The 17,915-nt window shown below is 38.3% G+C and overlaps 1 protein-coding gene and 1 long non-coding RNA gene across 2 annotated transcripts; one reads left to right on the top strand and one right to left on the bottom strand.

The window, feature by feature from the left end:
• Positions 1-907: 907 nt before the first annotated feature.
• Positions 908-4,955, bottom strand: LOC135415986 (uncharacterized). The gene is made up of 2 exons (XR_010431377.1): positions 4,469-4,955; positions 908-4,363 (listed from the first exon to the last, which is right to left on the bottom strand). It is a non-coding gene; the product is annotated as an uncharacterized LOC135415986 (long non-coding RNA).
• DTD2 (D-aminoacyl-tRNA deacylase 2) lies at positions 4,931-15,477 on the top strand. Its single transcript, XM_064658582.1, has 3 exons — positions 4,931-5,077; positions 10,779-10,848; positions 12,852-15,477. Exons 1-3 carry the CDS (start codon positions 4,970-4,972, stop codon positions 13,175-13,177), a joined length of 504 nt encoding a protein of 167 aa, XP_064514652.1. The 5' UTR covers positions 4,931-4,969; the 3' UTR covers positions 13,178-15,477.
• Positions 15,478-17,915: the final 2,438 nt, after the last annotated feature.

Here is a 17,915-nt window from a genome sequence, read left to right as displayed (position 1 = left end):
AAACAATCAAAAACCAAAGGCTGATGGTAAATGACAGTCCTACAGTTGCTATTTGTTCTAAGGGGAGTAAGTTCCCAAAATATAATTTTAAGAAAAGCCCATAGACCAACATCACTGTATCAGTATATGATGGTGTGCTATGGTACAGCATCGCATTGCAATGTTCTCACACTGAAGGGAATAAAATGCCAAAATCTGTCAACCCTGCTTAGCTCACTGAGCTCTGGCAATCTTGTTGAACTGTGCTGCAAGAGGTTGCTGTGTTCTGGGAACAATAGCTCCAACAACTGATAAATATCAGACCAAGCATATAATTAGCATGTCCTCAAACTCACTGAGTTTTATCATGACGCATGGCAAAATAGCACTTGGGATGACTTCGGAGGCTTGCCATTCAGAGAATTTCCTAATGACTATCATTTGTGTGCATGCTCTCCTGACTAACTAAGGATCAATATGCCTGAGGGAAAAAAATGATTAGGAGCTATGACTCAAGGAGGAAGCTTTTGGCCTGAAGCTGTGGTAAGTTTTACCTTGAAAGTCATCCATATAAAAAAAAAAAAATGACATGCAGCCTTATTATGCCTCATACACAACAGTAACTGGAGGGAAGCAGTCCTCCAGGTACAGAGAGAATAATAAATGATCTCTCATACTGTTTGCGAAAGGAGCAGAAAAAGCCACATCTCATTCCATGTACATTTTTAATAACATGAGGCTTTTTGCCAACACTGATAATGTTACATATGTCATCTATTGAAAACATGGAAGCTCAAGTTTCAGCTCCTAGAAGATGTTGATACATTTCTGTCTACAGCAACATCCTCACGTTATCATCAAAATTTCTCACTGAAGATGAAAAATAAAGGGATTAACTAACAAGAAGAGAGCAGAGATGCAGCAGTGCCCAGGGAAGAGAACAGATTTTATTTCCTTTATGTGGCAGGGGCCATGCATAACAGAGGCCAATAATACATGGGCTGTGGAACACAGCACAAGCACTTGGTGGGGAGTCAGAGTCTGCACCAAACCAACCCTGAATAGGACAATAAAGAATGTACAACCTGTGCTCCACCGTGCCTAATCTAAACACCTGCTCCATCAGAAGGAACCCAGTTTGCAACACCCCTCTAGTTTAGTCAGGCATGGGTTAGCTCAGTGGCTTGAAGCAAAGCAGAACCACTGCCTGTTGTGCTGCCAGAGCAGTGCCAGGCTCTGCACTGATGTATGGTCAGCAGCTCCACACAGTGCACAAGAAGCTGAAGCTGACTTTGATCAAAGCTGGCCTGAATTAAGCAAGTACACCGTGTGTCTTATTTGGATACTTTTTTTCCCCTTAATAGATCCAAATTCTGCTTCTCATATAGAAAAACAGAAATTGTACCTGACAGCATTCACGCCAAATCAGTTATTTTAGTTCATAAATTTAATTAACTTTTGATTACTCTAACACATTTCAATATCTGTTTAGTAATTGTATGCAGGACTAAACAAAACACTAATCTATTTTTAATAGTGTATTCGATTTTTGCTGCATTCTTTAAACACAGATAAAATCAACTGCTCAAATCACAGAATTTTACTTCCACAACAGGAATACCAGCTTTCCCTGTAAACAATTCTGACCTTTGTGGGAACATTAGGTTAGCTCGGCTGGGAGAGCTAAAGAGGTGTACCAACTCTGATGCCACAGAACTGGGGCTGAAGAAGCTTCCTCAGATTTATGTTGCAAACCAGAAAAATAAAAATCACATTATCATCTCTTCCTCTCAATCATCTTACCCCAGAAGTCTGCAATGGTTATTTTGAATGCTAAACAGATATGGAGGTCATTTTGGAAGGCAAAGTGAGGGACAGTCTTCACTCTATGTCTTCTCTGGAAGAGCCGTTTCTGGTAGCTGTATACAGGTTGTGCAATACTTGTGGTCTCTGAGTGACAGGACTGCTATTCCATCTTATTTCTGCTGCCTAACTTGTGCTAGGGAAACTCTTTATGCCCTCTTTGCTTTCCTTATTTAAATACCTCCAAGGAAGGAGGATGGTGGTTGGGAGGCAGACGTTTTTCTGACCTTAATGTCTGGACAGTGTTTTGTATAGAAGAATTCAGTACTAAACAGTCATCATGTGTCTTAGACTGTAAAATGATTCTAACATCACCAGCTAGTCCTCTCTGCAGCTACATCACTGTTGAGCAATATCTTGTCTCTTTCAGCTAATTGGCATTTCAGCTAACAATTCTGAGGATTTAGAAAACTTAATTGGGTCTTGAACTAGACTGAGAAACACGCTACAAAAAATAATTACCAAATATAAGAGCCACAGAACCTATTCATGCTATCTGTGATGAGGCAAGTAGCTCAAAAAGAGAAGCAAAATAACTTAACTGGGAGAAAAAGAGAAGAAAAATGGATCATCATTCAAATGAAAGTGAAGGACTTGCCTCAGTTCAAGATGTAAGATCATAAACATCACTTCAAAAACAAATCACACTAACATTCTGAGCTGTCTTGTGGTAGCTTAAACATCTTGGACTAAAGATATGCATTTTTTTTTTATTTCTTTGAGCGATTGACCTGTTGTTTCAGTATTGGTGTTTCAGACACCATAGACAAAGGAATAACATCCCAGATATGTCTTGTTCCTTCAAAGGTCCACTCAACTACTGCCCCTGCCAAATGGTATGCAACCCCAAACTTAATCCTAACAACAACAAAAAAACATCACTAGGGAAAAATTCAATCACTTGTGATCGTTTTGGTACTTAAAGACCTCTAGCATTTCATCCTCTTATAAAACAGGAGAAAGCCAAGTCCCTGCATAGGTAGATATCCCAGCATCCAACCAACTCTTGACAAAAGTATTCATTCCAAATATGCATAGAATCATAGAATATGCTGAGTTGGAAGGGACCCATCAGGATCATCGAGTCCAACACCTGGCCCTGTGCAGGACACCCCAAGAATCACACCATGTGCCTAGGAGTGTTGTCTAAACCCTTCCTGAACTGAGACACATGACCATTCACACAAAGGGTAAGAAAAAACACATGGCCACTGAAATTTGCAAGACTGCAATCTGCACCTCTGAAAGAGAACTGATGTGAAAATAACCACAAATATCTTCCGGGTACCATTTCCAAAATACCTACTTTCTGCTCCAGTCACAACAAGCAGAGAGGATACAGGAAATATTCTAAGTCAAATCCAAAACACGTAGCAAAATGTCTTTATATAGTAACTGATAAAAATATCAATATATTTTATGCATGGATATTTTCTTTAGATGCCAAGAGGTGTTTTTCTATACAAAATCCACAATCAAATTCACACCTAAAATTTAACCAACAAATTTACTGTCATTCTTGGGCGTACAAAGAGAGGCCCTTAATCTAATGATCGACCCTTAAGATTAAAAAAATTCAAGATGTGGAGAATTAATTTGGCTTCCCAATGAAAATATTACATAATTCCACCAAGAATCCATGAATAAATGATGATGTCAAACAATTTTTTCTATGTACTGTTTCACAGGCATTTGTGTTGAAACTTGCACATGAATAAATGTTCGCCATCACGTCCTGGTGTAAATGATGGCCCTGCACCAAAAAACCAATCAATATCCTTATATATTAATATTCCTTTATAATCTGATTACATAATTTGCTCAGACTGTAGTAAAATCCATTTTACTTAACAATCCATTTATATTGCAAATATATATGGAAAACCCCTCTCATTTTAAATGGATTTCTACCTCATTAAACTCTTCTTAATGAGACTGGGGATACAGCTTTCAAGTAAATGAACAGAAGGTATTTTAAATAAAATTAGTTTAGTTTAAATAAAAACAGCTCATACTTTACAATACCCTACAGCTAGCAAAAACGAGCTACTTTATACACTAACCACATAGTGCAATTTCCTGCTCTTCCATGAAGGTTTGCTTTGGGAAGAGCAACCTCACTGAACACTCATTAAAGAATCTTATTTTAAAATGACAGACAGAAGACGAATATATCCCTATGTGTGATATTGACTATTCACAAGTGCATATTGACCCTTGCTCTGCAATAGTAATCTTTGGTAATCTTACTCTATGATTGAGGCCAGGTAGTAAGATTCAGCTTCTTACTCACACTGCTACGTATTAAATATTTTTCTTCCTTTTTTTTAAACATAATTGTAACAATAACAACTTGTCTTAAAATTAAGAGAGATGCTAAATTCTTCATCGTTCTATCCTGATTTCAGTGAAGCCAGTATTAGTCAAAACTTGTCTCTGTCAAAATTCACAGATGGGAGGAAGACACAACTCTTCCAGTTTTGGAGCTGTTCAAGGAGTATCAGGCTATGTAGCCCAAGATCTGGAAGATAATAAAAGAAGCAGTTACAATACTTTAACTTTTCCCACTAGAAGTGGAATCTCATTTCAAAACTATGCACTTTTTTCTCCAGATGATTTTAATCACTAGCTAAGATCCCTTTTAACTGCATTTATGTTCCCTCTGCCTCAATGCAGTATCATTGAAGATAAATGACCCAACTTGATAGATTCTTCTCAGTCACCTGAAAAACAAACATTGTGTTTAAAGAAGTAACAAACAATATTCACCTTTTTTCTCATGCATAAACTATACAGTGTATTTCACTTATCACAAGCAGGTAACATTTCCCCGCCAGAAGACAAGCAGATCTGTCATTTCTCATCGAAACAAGAAACCACTTCCCGGTAGCTGACGGTCATAGTAAGTTCAGCTGTAGCAATACTTTGATTCGTTCTGTTCCAAAGGTTGTATCCCTGCCGCCAGCCCTCTCCACAGACATCACTGGCAGATCAGAAGCCCCCATTTTACCCCCTGCAGAAGCCCGCCCGCTCCTTTCCTATGGCCGCACCCCTTCTCCAGCCCCGCCGGCACCGCTGGGAGGGCGGTTCCCGGGGCCGCCCCCGCCCCCAGCGCTGCGGGCCCGCCATGGCGGCGGCGCGGCCGGCGCGGGCCCGGGCGCTGCTGCAGCAGAGCGTGTCCGCCCGGCTGCAGGTGCGGCCGCCCGAGCGCGGCGCCGAGGCCCAGTGGGTGGAGGTAACGTGGGCTGGGGGCTGCCCCCTCGGCATCGCCCCTTCTCCGCTCGGCTCGGGGCTGCTCCGGGCCGGGCACCGGGAGAACGCTCCATCCCCTGGGCGCGTGCGCCGCCGGGAAGCGAGGGTGGGCGTTTACGGAGATTTGAGGAAAATCCCCCATCTTCCTTTTCCGGGCTCAGCTTCTTTTCAGGCACGTTTCTTACCCTGTCCCTGGTTTTCGCTCTCGAGCCCTTTCCTCACCCTCTCGTCATCACCCAAGGTTACGCTCAGTCCCTTCAGTCCGGTGCACGGCGGTTTGTCCCTGCTGCTCCTTCCCTTTCCCTGTGCTCCAGCAGAGGTTTTCCGCAGGCTGTAGTCCCTTCGGGAGCATGGCTGCTCAACCACACAACACCTCCTTCCCCTCTGACCGTGTTGTTCCTTCTTTTCTTGAATACACTTTCACAGAGGCACCAGAACCTTGGCTAGTGGGCTCAGCTGCCGGCTTTGTTTATTGTGTGATAGTGTGCACTTGGAGAGGAAAGGGCAATGGGGCTATGGTAGCAGTAGTTCTGATTTTGGGGGGTTTTTACCAGACCACTAAATAAAAATGAAATTTAGGGTGTAGACAACTACACAGGTTGAGGGAAATGTATTTTCCTCATATTCCTCCCATGGTCCTGCTGGGAGAGGTAGGTAGCTCTGCAGACTCTTTGGGCTAAGTGCTGTGCATACAGCCCGGGGCTCTTTACCAAAGCATGAAGGCTGCCCTGTGGGGTGCACTGTCCTGCTGTAGTTGTCACTGTTTATGGGTTACCTACAGTAGAATAACTCATCTACGCTGGTGTCAGCTATTTAGCCCTTGGGTTGGTCAACTATTTAGCCCTTTACACATGTAGCATGTGTAAAGGGTTAATGAGTTCATTCAACAAATCTGAAAAGAGTTCACTGTTTGTCTTTCACCTTATCCTTAAAACTTCTCTCTCCTTGTTCAGAAGGGGCAGATGGATCCATAAGACCTAGTTTTTGCAGCATGGTCTGGGAAACCAGAATGTTTGGCTGAAGTGCATCTGTGTGTATTGCAGCATAAATTACTATAGGAAAAATAAGCTATTTCTAGCTTGCTAATCTCAGAAGTAGTTGTACATCTAGTAAATAACAGCAGAACTGTAATTTTGCTGGCTATCTTTTAAACTGTCTGAAAAGAGTTTGAAGTTGTTATAATTGAGAGATATGAGTAACTGTTACAAGGGGAGGTTGCAGTTTACATCTCTTATTTGAAGTTTTTAACAGATTCAGCAAAAATCTCTGGAAAGTAATAGAAAAGCACTAAAGGAATCTGCAAGAGATTGGGGTGATTTCAGCAGCAGATTATTTTTTGGACATGAACCTTACTCATATTTGTCATGGGTACTTAGGAGTCTTTCTTGGCTACCTCGGGCTTTTTAAGAGAAGTCACTATGCAGGAAAAACAACTGGGAAGTGATACTTTCTTTAGTATGACTACTGTAGAGGTCATTAGAAGGAAACTGCTGCTGATGTTTTGTGGTAGGGTAATGTTACTCCCTATATATGCATGTCAATGCAAAAATAAAAAATATGGGTCTCATCGACTACTATTTACATGAACCAGTGTGTTCCTGATGTTTTATAACAACTTAAAAGTAGGTCCTCACCTTGAGACATTTCTAGCATACTATAAATATCATATTATGTGGGTGCCTTTGAATAGCTGCTGAGCTGTAGGAGACCCCTGTAGGTACTTTAGGAGATTCAGAGCAGATGTTCTTTATCTGCAAAAAGGTTGGGAGTGTACTCTATACTTACACATGAATCACTGCCTTCATTGTGTTTTCACGATTGAGTTTTTTGGTCCTGTTGAGGATTACTGGGAATTGGATGTCTTTTTTATGGAGAAATGTTGGTTAGATAACCTCCATAAAAAGCTAATGTGTACAGCAAAATACTTAGGAAAAAAAGGAATTCTCCTTTTAAAGGTAGAGTGGAAATAAGGTGTAGTTTGGTGTATTTCACAACTATGGGGGAAAAGAAATGTAAGATGAATATTCAGCTAAAATGAAAACTGTCTTTTCCTTATCGTCTTTCCCTTGATTTGTCTTCTGGTTAATATAGCAAAAAGAGGTGCAAAGTACCAGGCACAGACTTGTTCTGTGACCTGTGGCAGATGATGTAATCTCTCTTTGCTGCAGCTGAATATAAGAAATATGAAGAAATCTTCCCACAGGGTAGCAAATCTAAACTTGAAGTGGAAATGTCAGAGAATAATTAATGCAAGTTTCACAAACTGGCTTTCTAAAGATGAAAAGTATCTCTATTTTCATTATCCACTGCAATTTCCTGGGGAAAAAAAATAAAGGTAGAGTTGAGATAATATTTTACAGAGTATATTTTGGTTTTCCTAATAATATCCTGAAAAATTCAGATGGATGTATTTAGTAAGGAGGATGAGGAACGAGTCAGTTATTTGTTTTTTTCCTGCAGAAGAGCTAAAAAGCAGCATTTGGAGGCAGCATTGCAACGGCTGGCTGTATGGCCTAAGGGCTGGGTACTTCAGCCCTTCATAATTCAGGTTGCCTGATCTGATGATTACTTAGGACAGTTGTATAATAAATGCCAGCGTTGCAAAGTGACTTGCTTTGCTGGTTTATTTATGTAGGCACTTTACTGATAACAGTAAATCCACATAGAGCACAACTTCCCTGTCCAGCTGCCTACGTGTCACTGTGTAAGTTCTTGCAGTGGCTGTTTGCACATCAGTGTGTTGACTATATGACCATCTTATTTGTGTTATTTTACTTGGTTTTTTGTACTATGGAGAGCAGATACATTACAGGGGACCTTCAGCAGTGGCAATGGTTTTGCTTTGATTCAAAAGGTTTACATGTTCCCATTTGTAAGGTAACACATACACAGGTATTCTTCCCAAGAATACCAAGGCAGTGGAAGGATTAAAAAAAAGGTTTCTTTCAGATGCAAGGACTAGTTCTAACCATGCCACACACACTGGGCCCTAGGGTAAAAAAAGGCAATGCCCCACCTTCTCCAAGGCTTTTTCTATCTTCTCTCTCTTCTCCCCACCCTACCTCTGGCCCTAGGACGCCTTGTACATGTGTGCAAACATGTTATCTCTCTGCATACCGGGGAGAGAGATAGCTTGCTCACAGCTTCTCTCTGCAACTTTCTCTGAAATGCTGAAGGAAGGAAAAAAAAAATCTAACCTGTTTGAGAGGGCATTCTGCAGTCTTCCTAAGTGAAACAAGTTCTGGCTTTCCGTTAAAAATTCTTGCACAATTGCACCAATCCCTACACCATTCCTTACACTAGTGATGAGCAAAAGTCTCAGGACACCTGAAACAGTGATATAAGATCACTGATATATGTTATTATTAGGTTTGCTCTTGTAATGTCATTCAATTTTACATCTTCTATTGAATTAAGAAACGGAGTAAGAACAAAGTAAGACCTAGCAAGAGGTTAAAACGTGGCTGCACATGTGTTGAAAATAGTGTTCAACCACAGTTTTCAATCATAGTTGAAACCATTAGTTTCAGCTTACAATTACTTGAATGGTTTTTAACTATATCATGGTTGAGAAACGGTCTAGAAGACCATAAACATGCAATACAAATAGAAACATCCTCTGGAACCTTTAAGTTGTCTCTGAATTAATTGTCTTTTCGTTTAACCTCCTGTATCTCTAATTTTCCTCAATATGCATGTTTCATCTTGTGATAAATTGGATATTCAAAACCAGGCATCAAATAATGATAGAAGCTGGGAAAATGATGAATGTTGTTACTTAATCTTTAGCTGTCAGGCCATAAGACTTCGAGGCGTCACTTTATTTTCTCTTTTGTCTCTTTAAATGAGATGTTTGCAGAATATTGTTACTTCTGTAAGTGAGACTGTGCAAAAAGAAGACTGTCACAAGTCCCAGAAATAAAATTATTTTCTGTGATGCATGCTATGTCATGGCATCACTTATTTCTAATGCCGTGGTCAGAAGTGTACAATGTAAATGCATTTGGCCTATTTTATCACAAACATATTTATTAGTAGGTATGTGTGCATTGTTATTATCTATTAATATCCTCACCCTAGTCTGTTTCTAGAGTTAATATTTAGCTAAACATGTAAGGATGTGTAATGTCTGGCAGCCTGCATTTCTCTCTTTGAGCAGATGGTTTGAAACGTCATTTGAGGTTCAGGCCATCAAATTTGTTACAGTGTTTATGAAATGTGGCAGTCATTTGGGAACAGGTATAATATTCTCTAGTGGTCAAAATGAGTTTTGAAAGGAGCCATTTAAAGCGTTTGAAAGTTTCTTAGCATGTGACATTTTGACTACAAAGAGCATTCTCTTTTTTCAGAAGTTAGTCACTAAAAACATAGTTGAGAAAGGATAGCTTAGTCATTGCTGTGAGCATTTTGTTTAATCTCTGCAATAACAAAGGGATAAAATCTTATGTGTATAGCTAAGTTTTCTTAACCAAAAACCTTTATCTTTTAGAGAAAAGGGGAAAGAAAAACAAATAAAAGAGAGGAAAAATTAAATAACGGTATTTTTTAGAAACTCTTCACATTTCCTATCTTTTTGCTTTGATAATGTTGATTAGTGACTCCTTCCTGTCCCAATCTATTTAACATCTCTTCAGTGGTATTTAGTAAGTTCACATCTATATTTCTTCTAACAAAAATATTAAGATGCTTATTCTTGACAAAGCAGTGGGGAGGGTTTTTTATATACTGTATGTCTGTGGATAGTGTATGCCTTTCAGGGTTTTTTTCCTGAAGAAGTTAAACCATTCAGGTGTACTTGTGTGTGAGACAGTTAAACCATTCAGGTGTACTTCTGCATTGACTGCAGTGCCTATCAGTTTGTCTTAATAAAGCACGGGTTATTGCACATGCATACCTTGAGAACTCACCAAGAGAACAGAAAAGCCACACAAGAATTTTCCTGTACTTTCTATTCAGTACAGACCTAATTCTTCCCTCACCTACGTAGTTCTTACAAGTAGTCTCTCTGAATGCTAAGGAAGTGGCATATCCTTTACTCTGGATTTATCAATCAGGGGAAGGGTTCTCTTTCACCAGTAAGATATTACACAAGCTGATAAATAATATTTTGGACAACTTAATAATATTCTGAACAACTTCACAGATGTTGGTCATCGTATTTAAATCTTTAATTATCAGACTGTGTGGGTTTTTTTCAGAATTAAGTTGTGCTAGATTACTTTTAACACCAGAATAAAATTTAGTTCACTGACAAGTCCTGTGGTGTTTGTTATGCTTCCTAATTGGAAATAAACTTGAAATAAACTTGAAAATTATTTTATCCCTATGTTTGATAGCAAAAAAAAAAGCCAAAATTATTTCCTATGCTGGATTTAAGTACACTAATTCATCTTGTCACCTTGTCTGTGTTAATACTTTACATTGTACATTTCAACTAAATTCGGCTTCACATGGACCTAATAAATTGGCTTACTTGTATGTAGAAGCATTGTGCAGATAACCAGCATATACCTTATAAGCTTCCAGAGCATGTAAACTTAATGTCTGAAGCTATACAAAATAACTAAAATTATTCTCATAACCTTTTTTGGTTGTGTTGTTTTTTGATTTTTTATACCAGTTTTTGTAAGTATGCATTGTGGACAATGAGAAATATTGACATAGGTTTCTGTAATCTTTTATAGATCCAAAGAGGGCTTGTTATCTACATATGCTTCTTCAAAGATGCTGATGAGGATCTCGTTCCAAAAATCGGTATGATATAACCCTTCTAAATTCTTGTATTTGAAAAAGAAGAAAAGCAGTAGAGGCAGAGAAGGCAGCAACTATTTGGACAAGTAGAAGTCAAGAAACCATGAGATGGCATCATTCTAAATCAGTCACCTGCCTAAAAGAACAGTTTGGTCTGTCTTGTTTCTTTTGACAGTTGTCCATGCCTCTCACTCTGTCCATCTGCTCAGGACTAACTTAGAAAATCAATTCCCATGATGATAACCTTCTAGGAAACAGAGAAAATGCTGCACCTGCTGTTTAACATATTACATGTATCAGGCAACAGGTTCAGTCCAGGACAGAACTGAATTTCAAATAGTTCATGGCTTGATTTGCTAAGTATTTTGACACTGATCACACTGTATGTGCAGGATATTTAAGATTACAGCCAGTAGAGGGAGCTGAGCGGATGACAGTGTCCTTCCCATCTCATTTCAGTAGTACTATATACACTATGAGTATTTTTAGTGCAGTTTTCTGGTTCAAAAGTGATAACAGCAATATCTGCAGTTCTTGCCCTCTTTTCCACATGCACCTTAACATTTACATAAAAGCAGAGAAGATGCTGTGGATCAGGTCAAATGGTAGTGATTTCTGTCTTCACCCACTGCTGTTTTGGCTTGAATTTTTTGTTTTTGGTTTGTTGTTGGGTTTTTTTCCCACTTTTATGTCATTTCTTCTCCCTCCTTTCCTCCATCAGTAGCACTGGATCACCTGGAAAAATATGTGATGCCATGTATTCCAGATAAAAATACCCCTTTTCTTTTCTGTGGCTGGCTGATATTAGCGATTTGGCAAAAGGTTGTGTAATGATAGTCTATTCCAGGCTAATGGCCGGGCCTAGCAGTGCACAAGTACAGGTGCTATTGAAAATGCTGAGAGGAGCTGCTGTGGGGTTCTCTTTGGTCTTGGAGGGCACAGTCTTTCTGAGATGCTAAATAAAGTTGAAATATTTGGGTATATTTAAATCTATGTGAAAATTTATTTTGTGCTTGTGAGAGTTTCATGAGAATGTTACTTGAGAATAATTACATTTCCAGCTGTGGGGCAGCTGAAACAGGCCAGAAAAAGAAAGTTCTGTTTCTTATGAGGAGATTCATGTATGACCATCCTCCTCGAGTGCCTGGTTTACAGCATGTTGTTCCTAAATATATTTTGAATCTGTTTAAATGTGTGGTTTTGGTTCCTGAATCACAACTCAGCTCTTTTTGCTTTGAACAACATTAAACATGGAGGCATAATTAGTATCCTCACAGCTTTTACAGGGTTTGAGGAAGTTTTGGGGTAATGATTTGATTTGTTATATAAACATGGAAAATCTAATGTTAGTAAATGTATTGATTTTATTTGCAAGTTTATATATTCTGGTTTATAAGGCAAATTGCATCAGACCTTCCTGCCCACTTCCTTTCTCAAAAGACAAACTGACCCCTGCACATCTCCAAGTGGAATGCTGAAGGACTCTCACTCCATTTGAGACCGAACTGTGGAGCTGTGCCTTCAGCACAGATCATTGCTGGGTTCTGCTGCAAACTACTCCAACCAGTGTGAAAAGACAGTCAGGGCACAAAGCTCTCCAAAGTGCACTGAGGATGGTGTTGTGCACACTACACAATGTGTAGTGTTGTGCACATGCTGCCTATTTGAGTATTAGAAAATTTAGTAAGGGCCATTATGTGCACCCTTCTCTGGGTTCTTTTGGGGGTGTCAAACTAGAATCTACTTGAGGATTTTAGATAGCAAATCACTTCCCCCAAAAATAAAACTTTAGACATCTGATGTTAATATACATATCCTTAACATTCCTCACAATACTCGGACATATTAGTTGGTATTTATTGACTGTCCATGTTTCATTTAATTAATAAACAGTTTCTTTTACTTGAGTAGTTTGTCACACATCAAAATACTTTTTGAATCTTGTTTATGATGTCCTGTTTAATTTACTTCAGTTATACTAACTCTTATTTTATTTTTATTTGCAGTCAATATGCTGTTGAATGTCAAATTAAGTGAAAATGAAAACGGCGAGTTTGTTTCTGTTCTTGATTTACCAGGCGATGTACTTATCATACCTCAAGCTACCCTAGGCGGTAAACCAAAGGGGAGAAAGATGCAGTACCATGCAAACATTGAAAAAGAAAAAGGGTTGGAACTTTATTCTCAGTTCGTGACTTTGTGTGAGAAAGAACTGGCTGCCAATTCCAAATGCATGGAAGCAGGTGTTCACGTCAAGCATGGCACATACGGAAACAGGCAGGTGTTAAAACTGGATACAAATGGACCTTACACTCATCTGATTGAATTTTGAAAAAATAAATTGTATCTCAGATACAGTACTGGTGTCTTTTTTTCTCCCTTCCTAAGCATTAATGTGCTTGAATGCTTTGGGAGATAGCTACAGTGTAAAAAGGGCTTTCATTCATCTGTACTGTTGTTGCCAATGCCATTGAATACAAGGATGCCTGAGACTGCTTTGCTATAATGAGTATGCATTTTATGCTCATATGCATCTGAAGTGTGCTCAAAATAATTGTTAATATTGATCCAATAATTTGAAAGGTTTATTAACAAGAATGGGGTAATGCATTCATTTCTTACTAAAAAATAATGAAGTATTTCATGTATAGCTTGAGTAAGTGGTTTATAGATTAGAAAAAAGAATACTGTAAATGTTCTTATGTTTCCAGATTTCCTGAGTCAGTTTTTGCCTTTCTGTTTTCTAACTATAAAATGGCAATGCTTTCTAACTAGCCAATACATAGAAAACACAAAATCACTGAATTTTTAGCCTTTTAGAGAGTAGGTACTGAATAAGAAAGTCCATCCTCCTCATCGAGAATGTGTAGGGGTGGAAGACTTAAGGTAGTACTGGGCTGATCATGGGCTATGTAGGGAAGAATAAGTGAGGCACATCAAGAAACTAGCAGTACCACTGAATTGCTTTCTTGAAGTTTGCATTCTGAAATCTCTGATGTGTTTTGATAGGCTGCTTGCTATAGCTTGGTCTGTGTCCTTGTTACTGCGGTCTTGCTGTCTACTCAAGTCTTTCATAACAGAGCCTCAGGAAAAGAACAGAAACATTCAAATGAAAACAAAAGTAAAGATGGTACATTGTATGCAGCCATCTCATTGTTCCCACTGCCCCTATTGCTTCCTTCAGGCTTTTTGTCTATTGAATCTGCCAGGCAGAGACTAGTTTTCATTTTATAGACAGTGTTGGTACATTTGGGGCCATGTTCCCAGCTGACTCCCTATGCAGTACTCTTATAAACATTATTAACAGATGGGGTTAAGAAGCTATAATGGGAAATTCTCTCTTGTAAGGCAGTGAGAACGGAACAGCTGTATTAAAATGTGGCAAATTCAAAACTGATTCAAATATGCTTATCCTGTGAGTCAAGTTTCTCTTTTACTGCAGCATTATGGCTTAGAAGAATTCAAAGTGAAATTAGACACTTATATGGTTTGCAGTAATTATCCAAAATTGCCATTTAATTAACAAATTATTCTGGAAAAGACCTAAGACCTCATGGTTGATGAGGTTACCAGCTTGTACAATCCTAACTTGTAGGTCAGTAGTTACAAAATTCTGTCCTTATCTTTATTTTTGTAAAAAAACATTACTGAATGTGTAATCTGCAGACTCAAACTATGTCATGAGAATTACATTTTTTTTTAACAGAAACAAAGCTTGTAGTTTTGATAAGAGAGTAATGAGATTTTTTCAGATTGCATAATATATGATTAATAATTACAAAATACATAAGGATGTTGAATTCCTGGCAACTGACACTCTCAGAGTTGAAAGCAACCATTTACACAAATGGCCTGGAAATATTAGCTATTAGGTCCCAAATGATATGTTTATTCATTAATAATTAACAGTGGTGATAGACACAATATGAGTTATGTTCTCAGTTCCTACTAGCAACATTTAACTAAGATTGTCTTGATATGAATAACTAATAGAAATTCATTTTAATCTGTGTGTGTGGTAAAACATTTTTATTCCTCTTTCTTTTGGAGGTCAAATCCTAAAAAGTGCTGACTTTACAGGACTTTCACAGACTTTACAGGAATTGTGGGTATTTAATATATCTCAAGAATTGATCCTTTGAGGTATAATACGAAGTCTGCAGTTTTAAATTTTTTCCTGTCTCCAGAAAGATCTCTGGCAGCCTGGCAATTCATTCTCTATATTTCAAGAACTCTGTGAGTTCTAAGAGGGATAGGCTTGCAAATGTTTAGTGAAAAACAGACTTAAAACAAAACTCCATCTCATACTATCTCTCATATAAAGCACATAAAATCAAAAATATATTTTGGTTGTTCTTAGGACCAGACAGAACTTTATAATTTCTGTTACAAGGTGGATATTTTTGTATTACCTGCCCATTTCTGATTTATTTTTGTAACCATCTTGGAATACTGATTTCTGCCGTCTTCTGCTCCAACGATTGGCAGCTCGTTGAATATTGTGCCCTTTGTACTGCTTTATTTATATCTACTATTGATTCACAATCCATTTACTGAAAGAAGTCATTTCTGAATAACATACTGGACTGTACTGATGAAAAAATCAATTAAAATTACTTTTTCAAAGCCAAATGTTCATTTCTTTCTGCCGTGAATATATACTTTAAACAGATGATCTGACACTGCTTTAAATAGTTTCTATTCTGTGACTAGACAAAACCTCAAATAATTATCCTCTTCTATACTTATAGACCATCTATTGGAAGATGCTTAATATTCCCCACTTCCTTGAAATAACCTATAAAGTCAGGAGTCATCCTTATGCTATTATGCCTTCAATTCAACTGTCATACAGTAATTCCAGTATCAAGTTTTTGCGACCTCGTTTGCAGCGTACACACCCAGTGTGTCTAAACTGAATGTGTGTGGACTATGAACTGGGCTCATAAAAATTTACTAATGCTTTCAGGTGCAATAGCTTGTTTTTTAGTCAGCAGTATTCCTGCTTCCTTCCCATGCCCTTTCTGGAAATTTTTACCTTTGCTATTGCATAGCAACAGCATGCAACATATGAATTTACAACATACAAATATTAATCCAGAATTGGAAGTTAATAAAAAGTGTGTAGACCAGTAATACTAATAACACTGCTGCAACTGTATTGCTATTGCTAGTAATAGTCAGTAGGCTTTATCACAAGTGTTACAAGACCTCAGGATGGAGGCTTATCACACATGCTTTATCTGACCTTTCCTTAGTCTTCTCAGAGCTTTGCTTTTACTTGATTTAGCTGTAACAACAATTTTTCTAAGGGTGGGGGACTGTGGCTGATTTGTTTTACTTCTGCGTTGTATGCTGAAACAGCAGTTATTATATAGATATTAATACTAAGTAGTTATTCTGTGTAGAATGATATTTTTATGACTCTAACATAATGTTACAGTGTACAAAACAGCACCAGCCTTGAGAAGCGAAGACACTGACGGCAGTGTAAAGTAGAGGCAGGGGATGGTAAGAGATGGGGCACGGACTGTCACTGGAGTCCCCAAGGCTATAAACTTTCCAGTGGTCAGTTAAAGAAATGCAAACCTGGAGCTGGGCAAGACTAGTCTTAGGGGTAAAAAAGAGAAGAAAGAGTGGGTATTTAAGATGTAAAAAAGCAAAATACGCGGTTGTGGGCCAGTAAAGAAAAAGCAAGGTGTAAAACTTTATTAGAAAACATGCAAAATAGCCCCAGCTTTTTTTTTCCCAAAAGAAGTAAAAGGAGAGGAAGAAGAACAAACCATAACACCAACATCATACTTCTGAAGGCATAGGACTCCAGATGCTGATAATCCACTGTTCTGCCTCTACCAGATGGAAGCCACATGAGGTGAAAGGGTAAGCACGACACCAGGAAAAGGGGTAGGTATAGGCACTAGGTGTGCATCCATAACGATTTTAAGTGTAGTATCATTTTTGAGACTTCTTATACAGGTTTTTTTATTTTTATTTCCTTTCTTTTTCTACAATAATTAGATTTGGACTGAAAATAATTCTTTGATTAAATTGCTAAGGTTGCAATTATAATAGATTTGGTGTGACTTTATACATAGGGTGGATTTCTTGTTGCCCATAGCAAGATTTTGCACATAACAGTTTCTGCAGACAATTGCTTCCCCATGTTGAAATGGCAGCCACTTGATGGCCTGCTGGATGTTAGCCAGCCTTTGTGGTTCTTTTCAACAGATCCTTTAATGCAGCTGTGATGTCTGATCTCATTTACCACAAAAGCTGCACAAAAGTTTCATTCTTCATTGTGACTCAATGCAACCACTGCTCTTTAGCCCCTCTTTGAGAACAAAATCAGTTCCCCTTGGATTTATAAGTATGATCTGGTGAACCTCAATCTCACCTCTGATATAAAAACAGCTTTTTTGGCGAAGGAGGTATGAATCTTTTAAGCTCCATTACTTTTTGCTTTTATTTTCTATTAGTCTCTGCTATATGGACTCCTTCAAACACATGATGTTTATCTTCTTAAGCTGGAGTAGCAGTATGCCATAGAGAACTAGAGTGGTCTCCAGGCATTACCTGAGGTCTGTCACCAACCTCTGTTGTTACTGGCCTCATTTCTTAACTTCTTAGCATCTCAATTCTCATCTAATAAATGGGTATTTTATTTTTTTTTCAATGTGTTGATCCTTAAGACTATACGTTGAGCAAAACAAGGACCATCACTCAGTTTAGTGTATTCACAGCACAGTGGGACAGTACTAGGCTGTCTGTAAGATCCACCAGTTGCTTTATACTAGAACTCAGGGTGACAATTGCTGGACAAGAACAGAAAGTAGAGCTTCCTCCTTAATATTTTTCTTGGGAAAACAGCATCTAAAATTTGAGACTCTCCCTCAAGAATGTAGTGAGTTTAGTATTTCCTATATATTCCTTCTTGTTTTTTTGAAGCTCTTTGAAAGCAACACAAAATTTAGGAATCCCTACAAGATTCTTTTGCCAGAAGTGCTGTGCAAATACAGTTGAAAAGTAAATGGTATATGTGGTCAAGAGAAAGAAACAGCAGTTAGAGTAGC

This window comes from Pseudopipra pipra, chromosome 6, assembly GCF_036250125.1.
Source record: "Pseudopipra pipra isolate bDixPip1 chromosome 6, bDixPip1.hap1, whole genome shotgun sequence".
In the NCBI taxonomy this organism is placed as follows: domain Eukaryota; kingdom Metazoa; phylum Chordata; class Aves; order Passeriformes; family Pipridae; genus Pseudopipra; species Pseudopipra pipra.
Note: the sequence above shows the minus strand (reverse complement) of the source record. Positions and strands in the feature narration are given on the sequence as shown.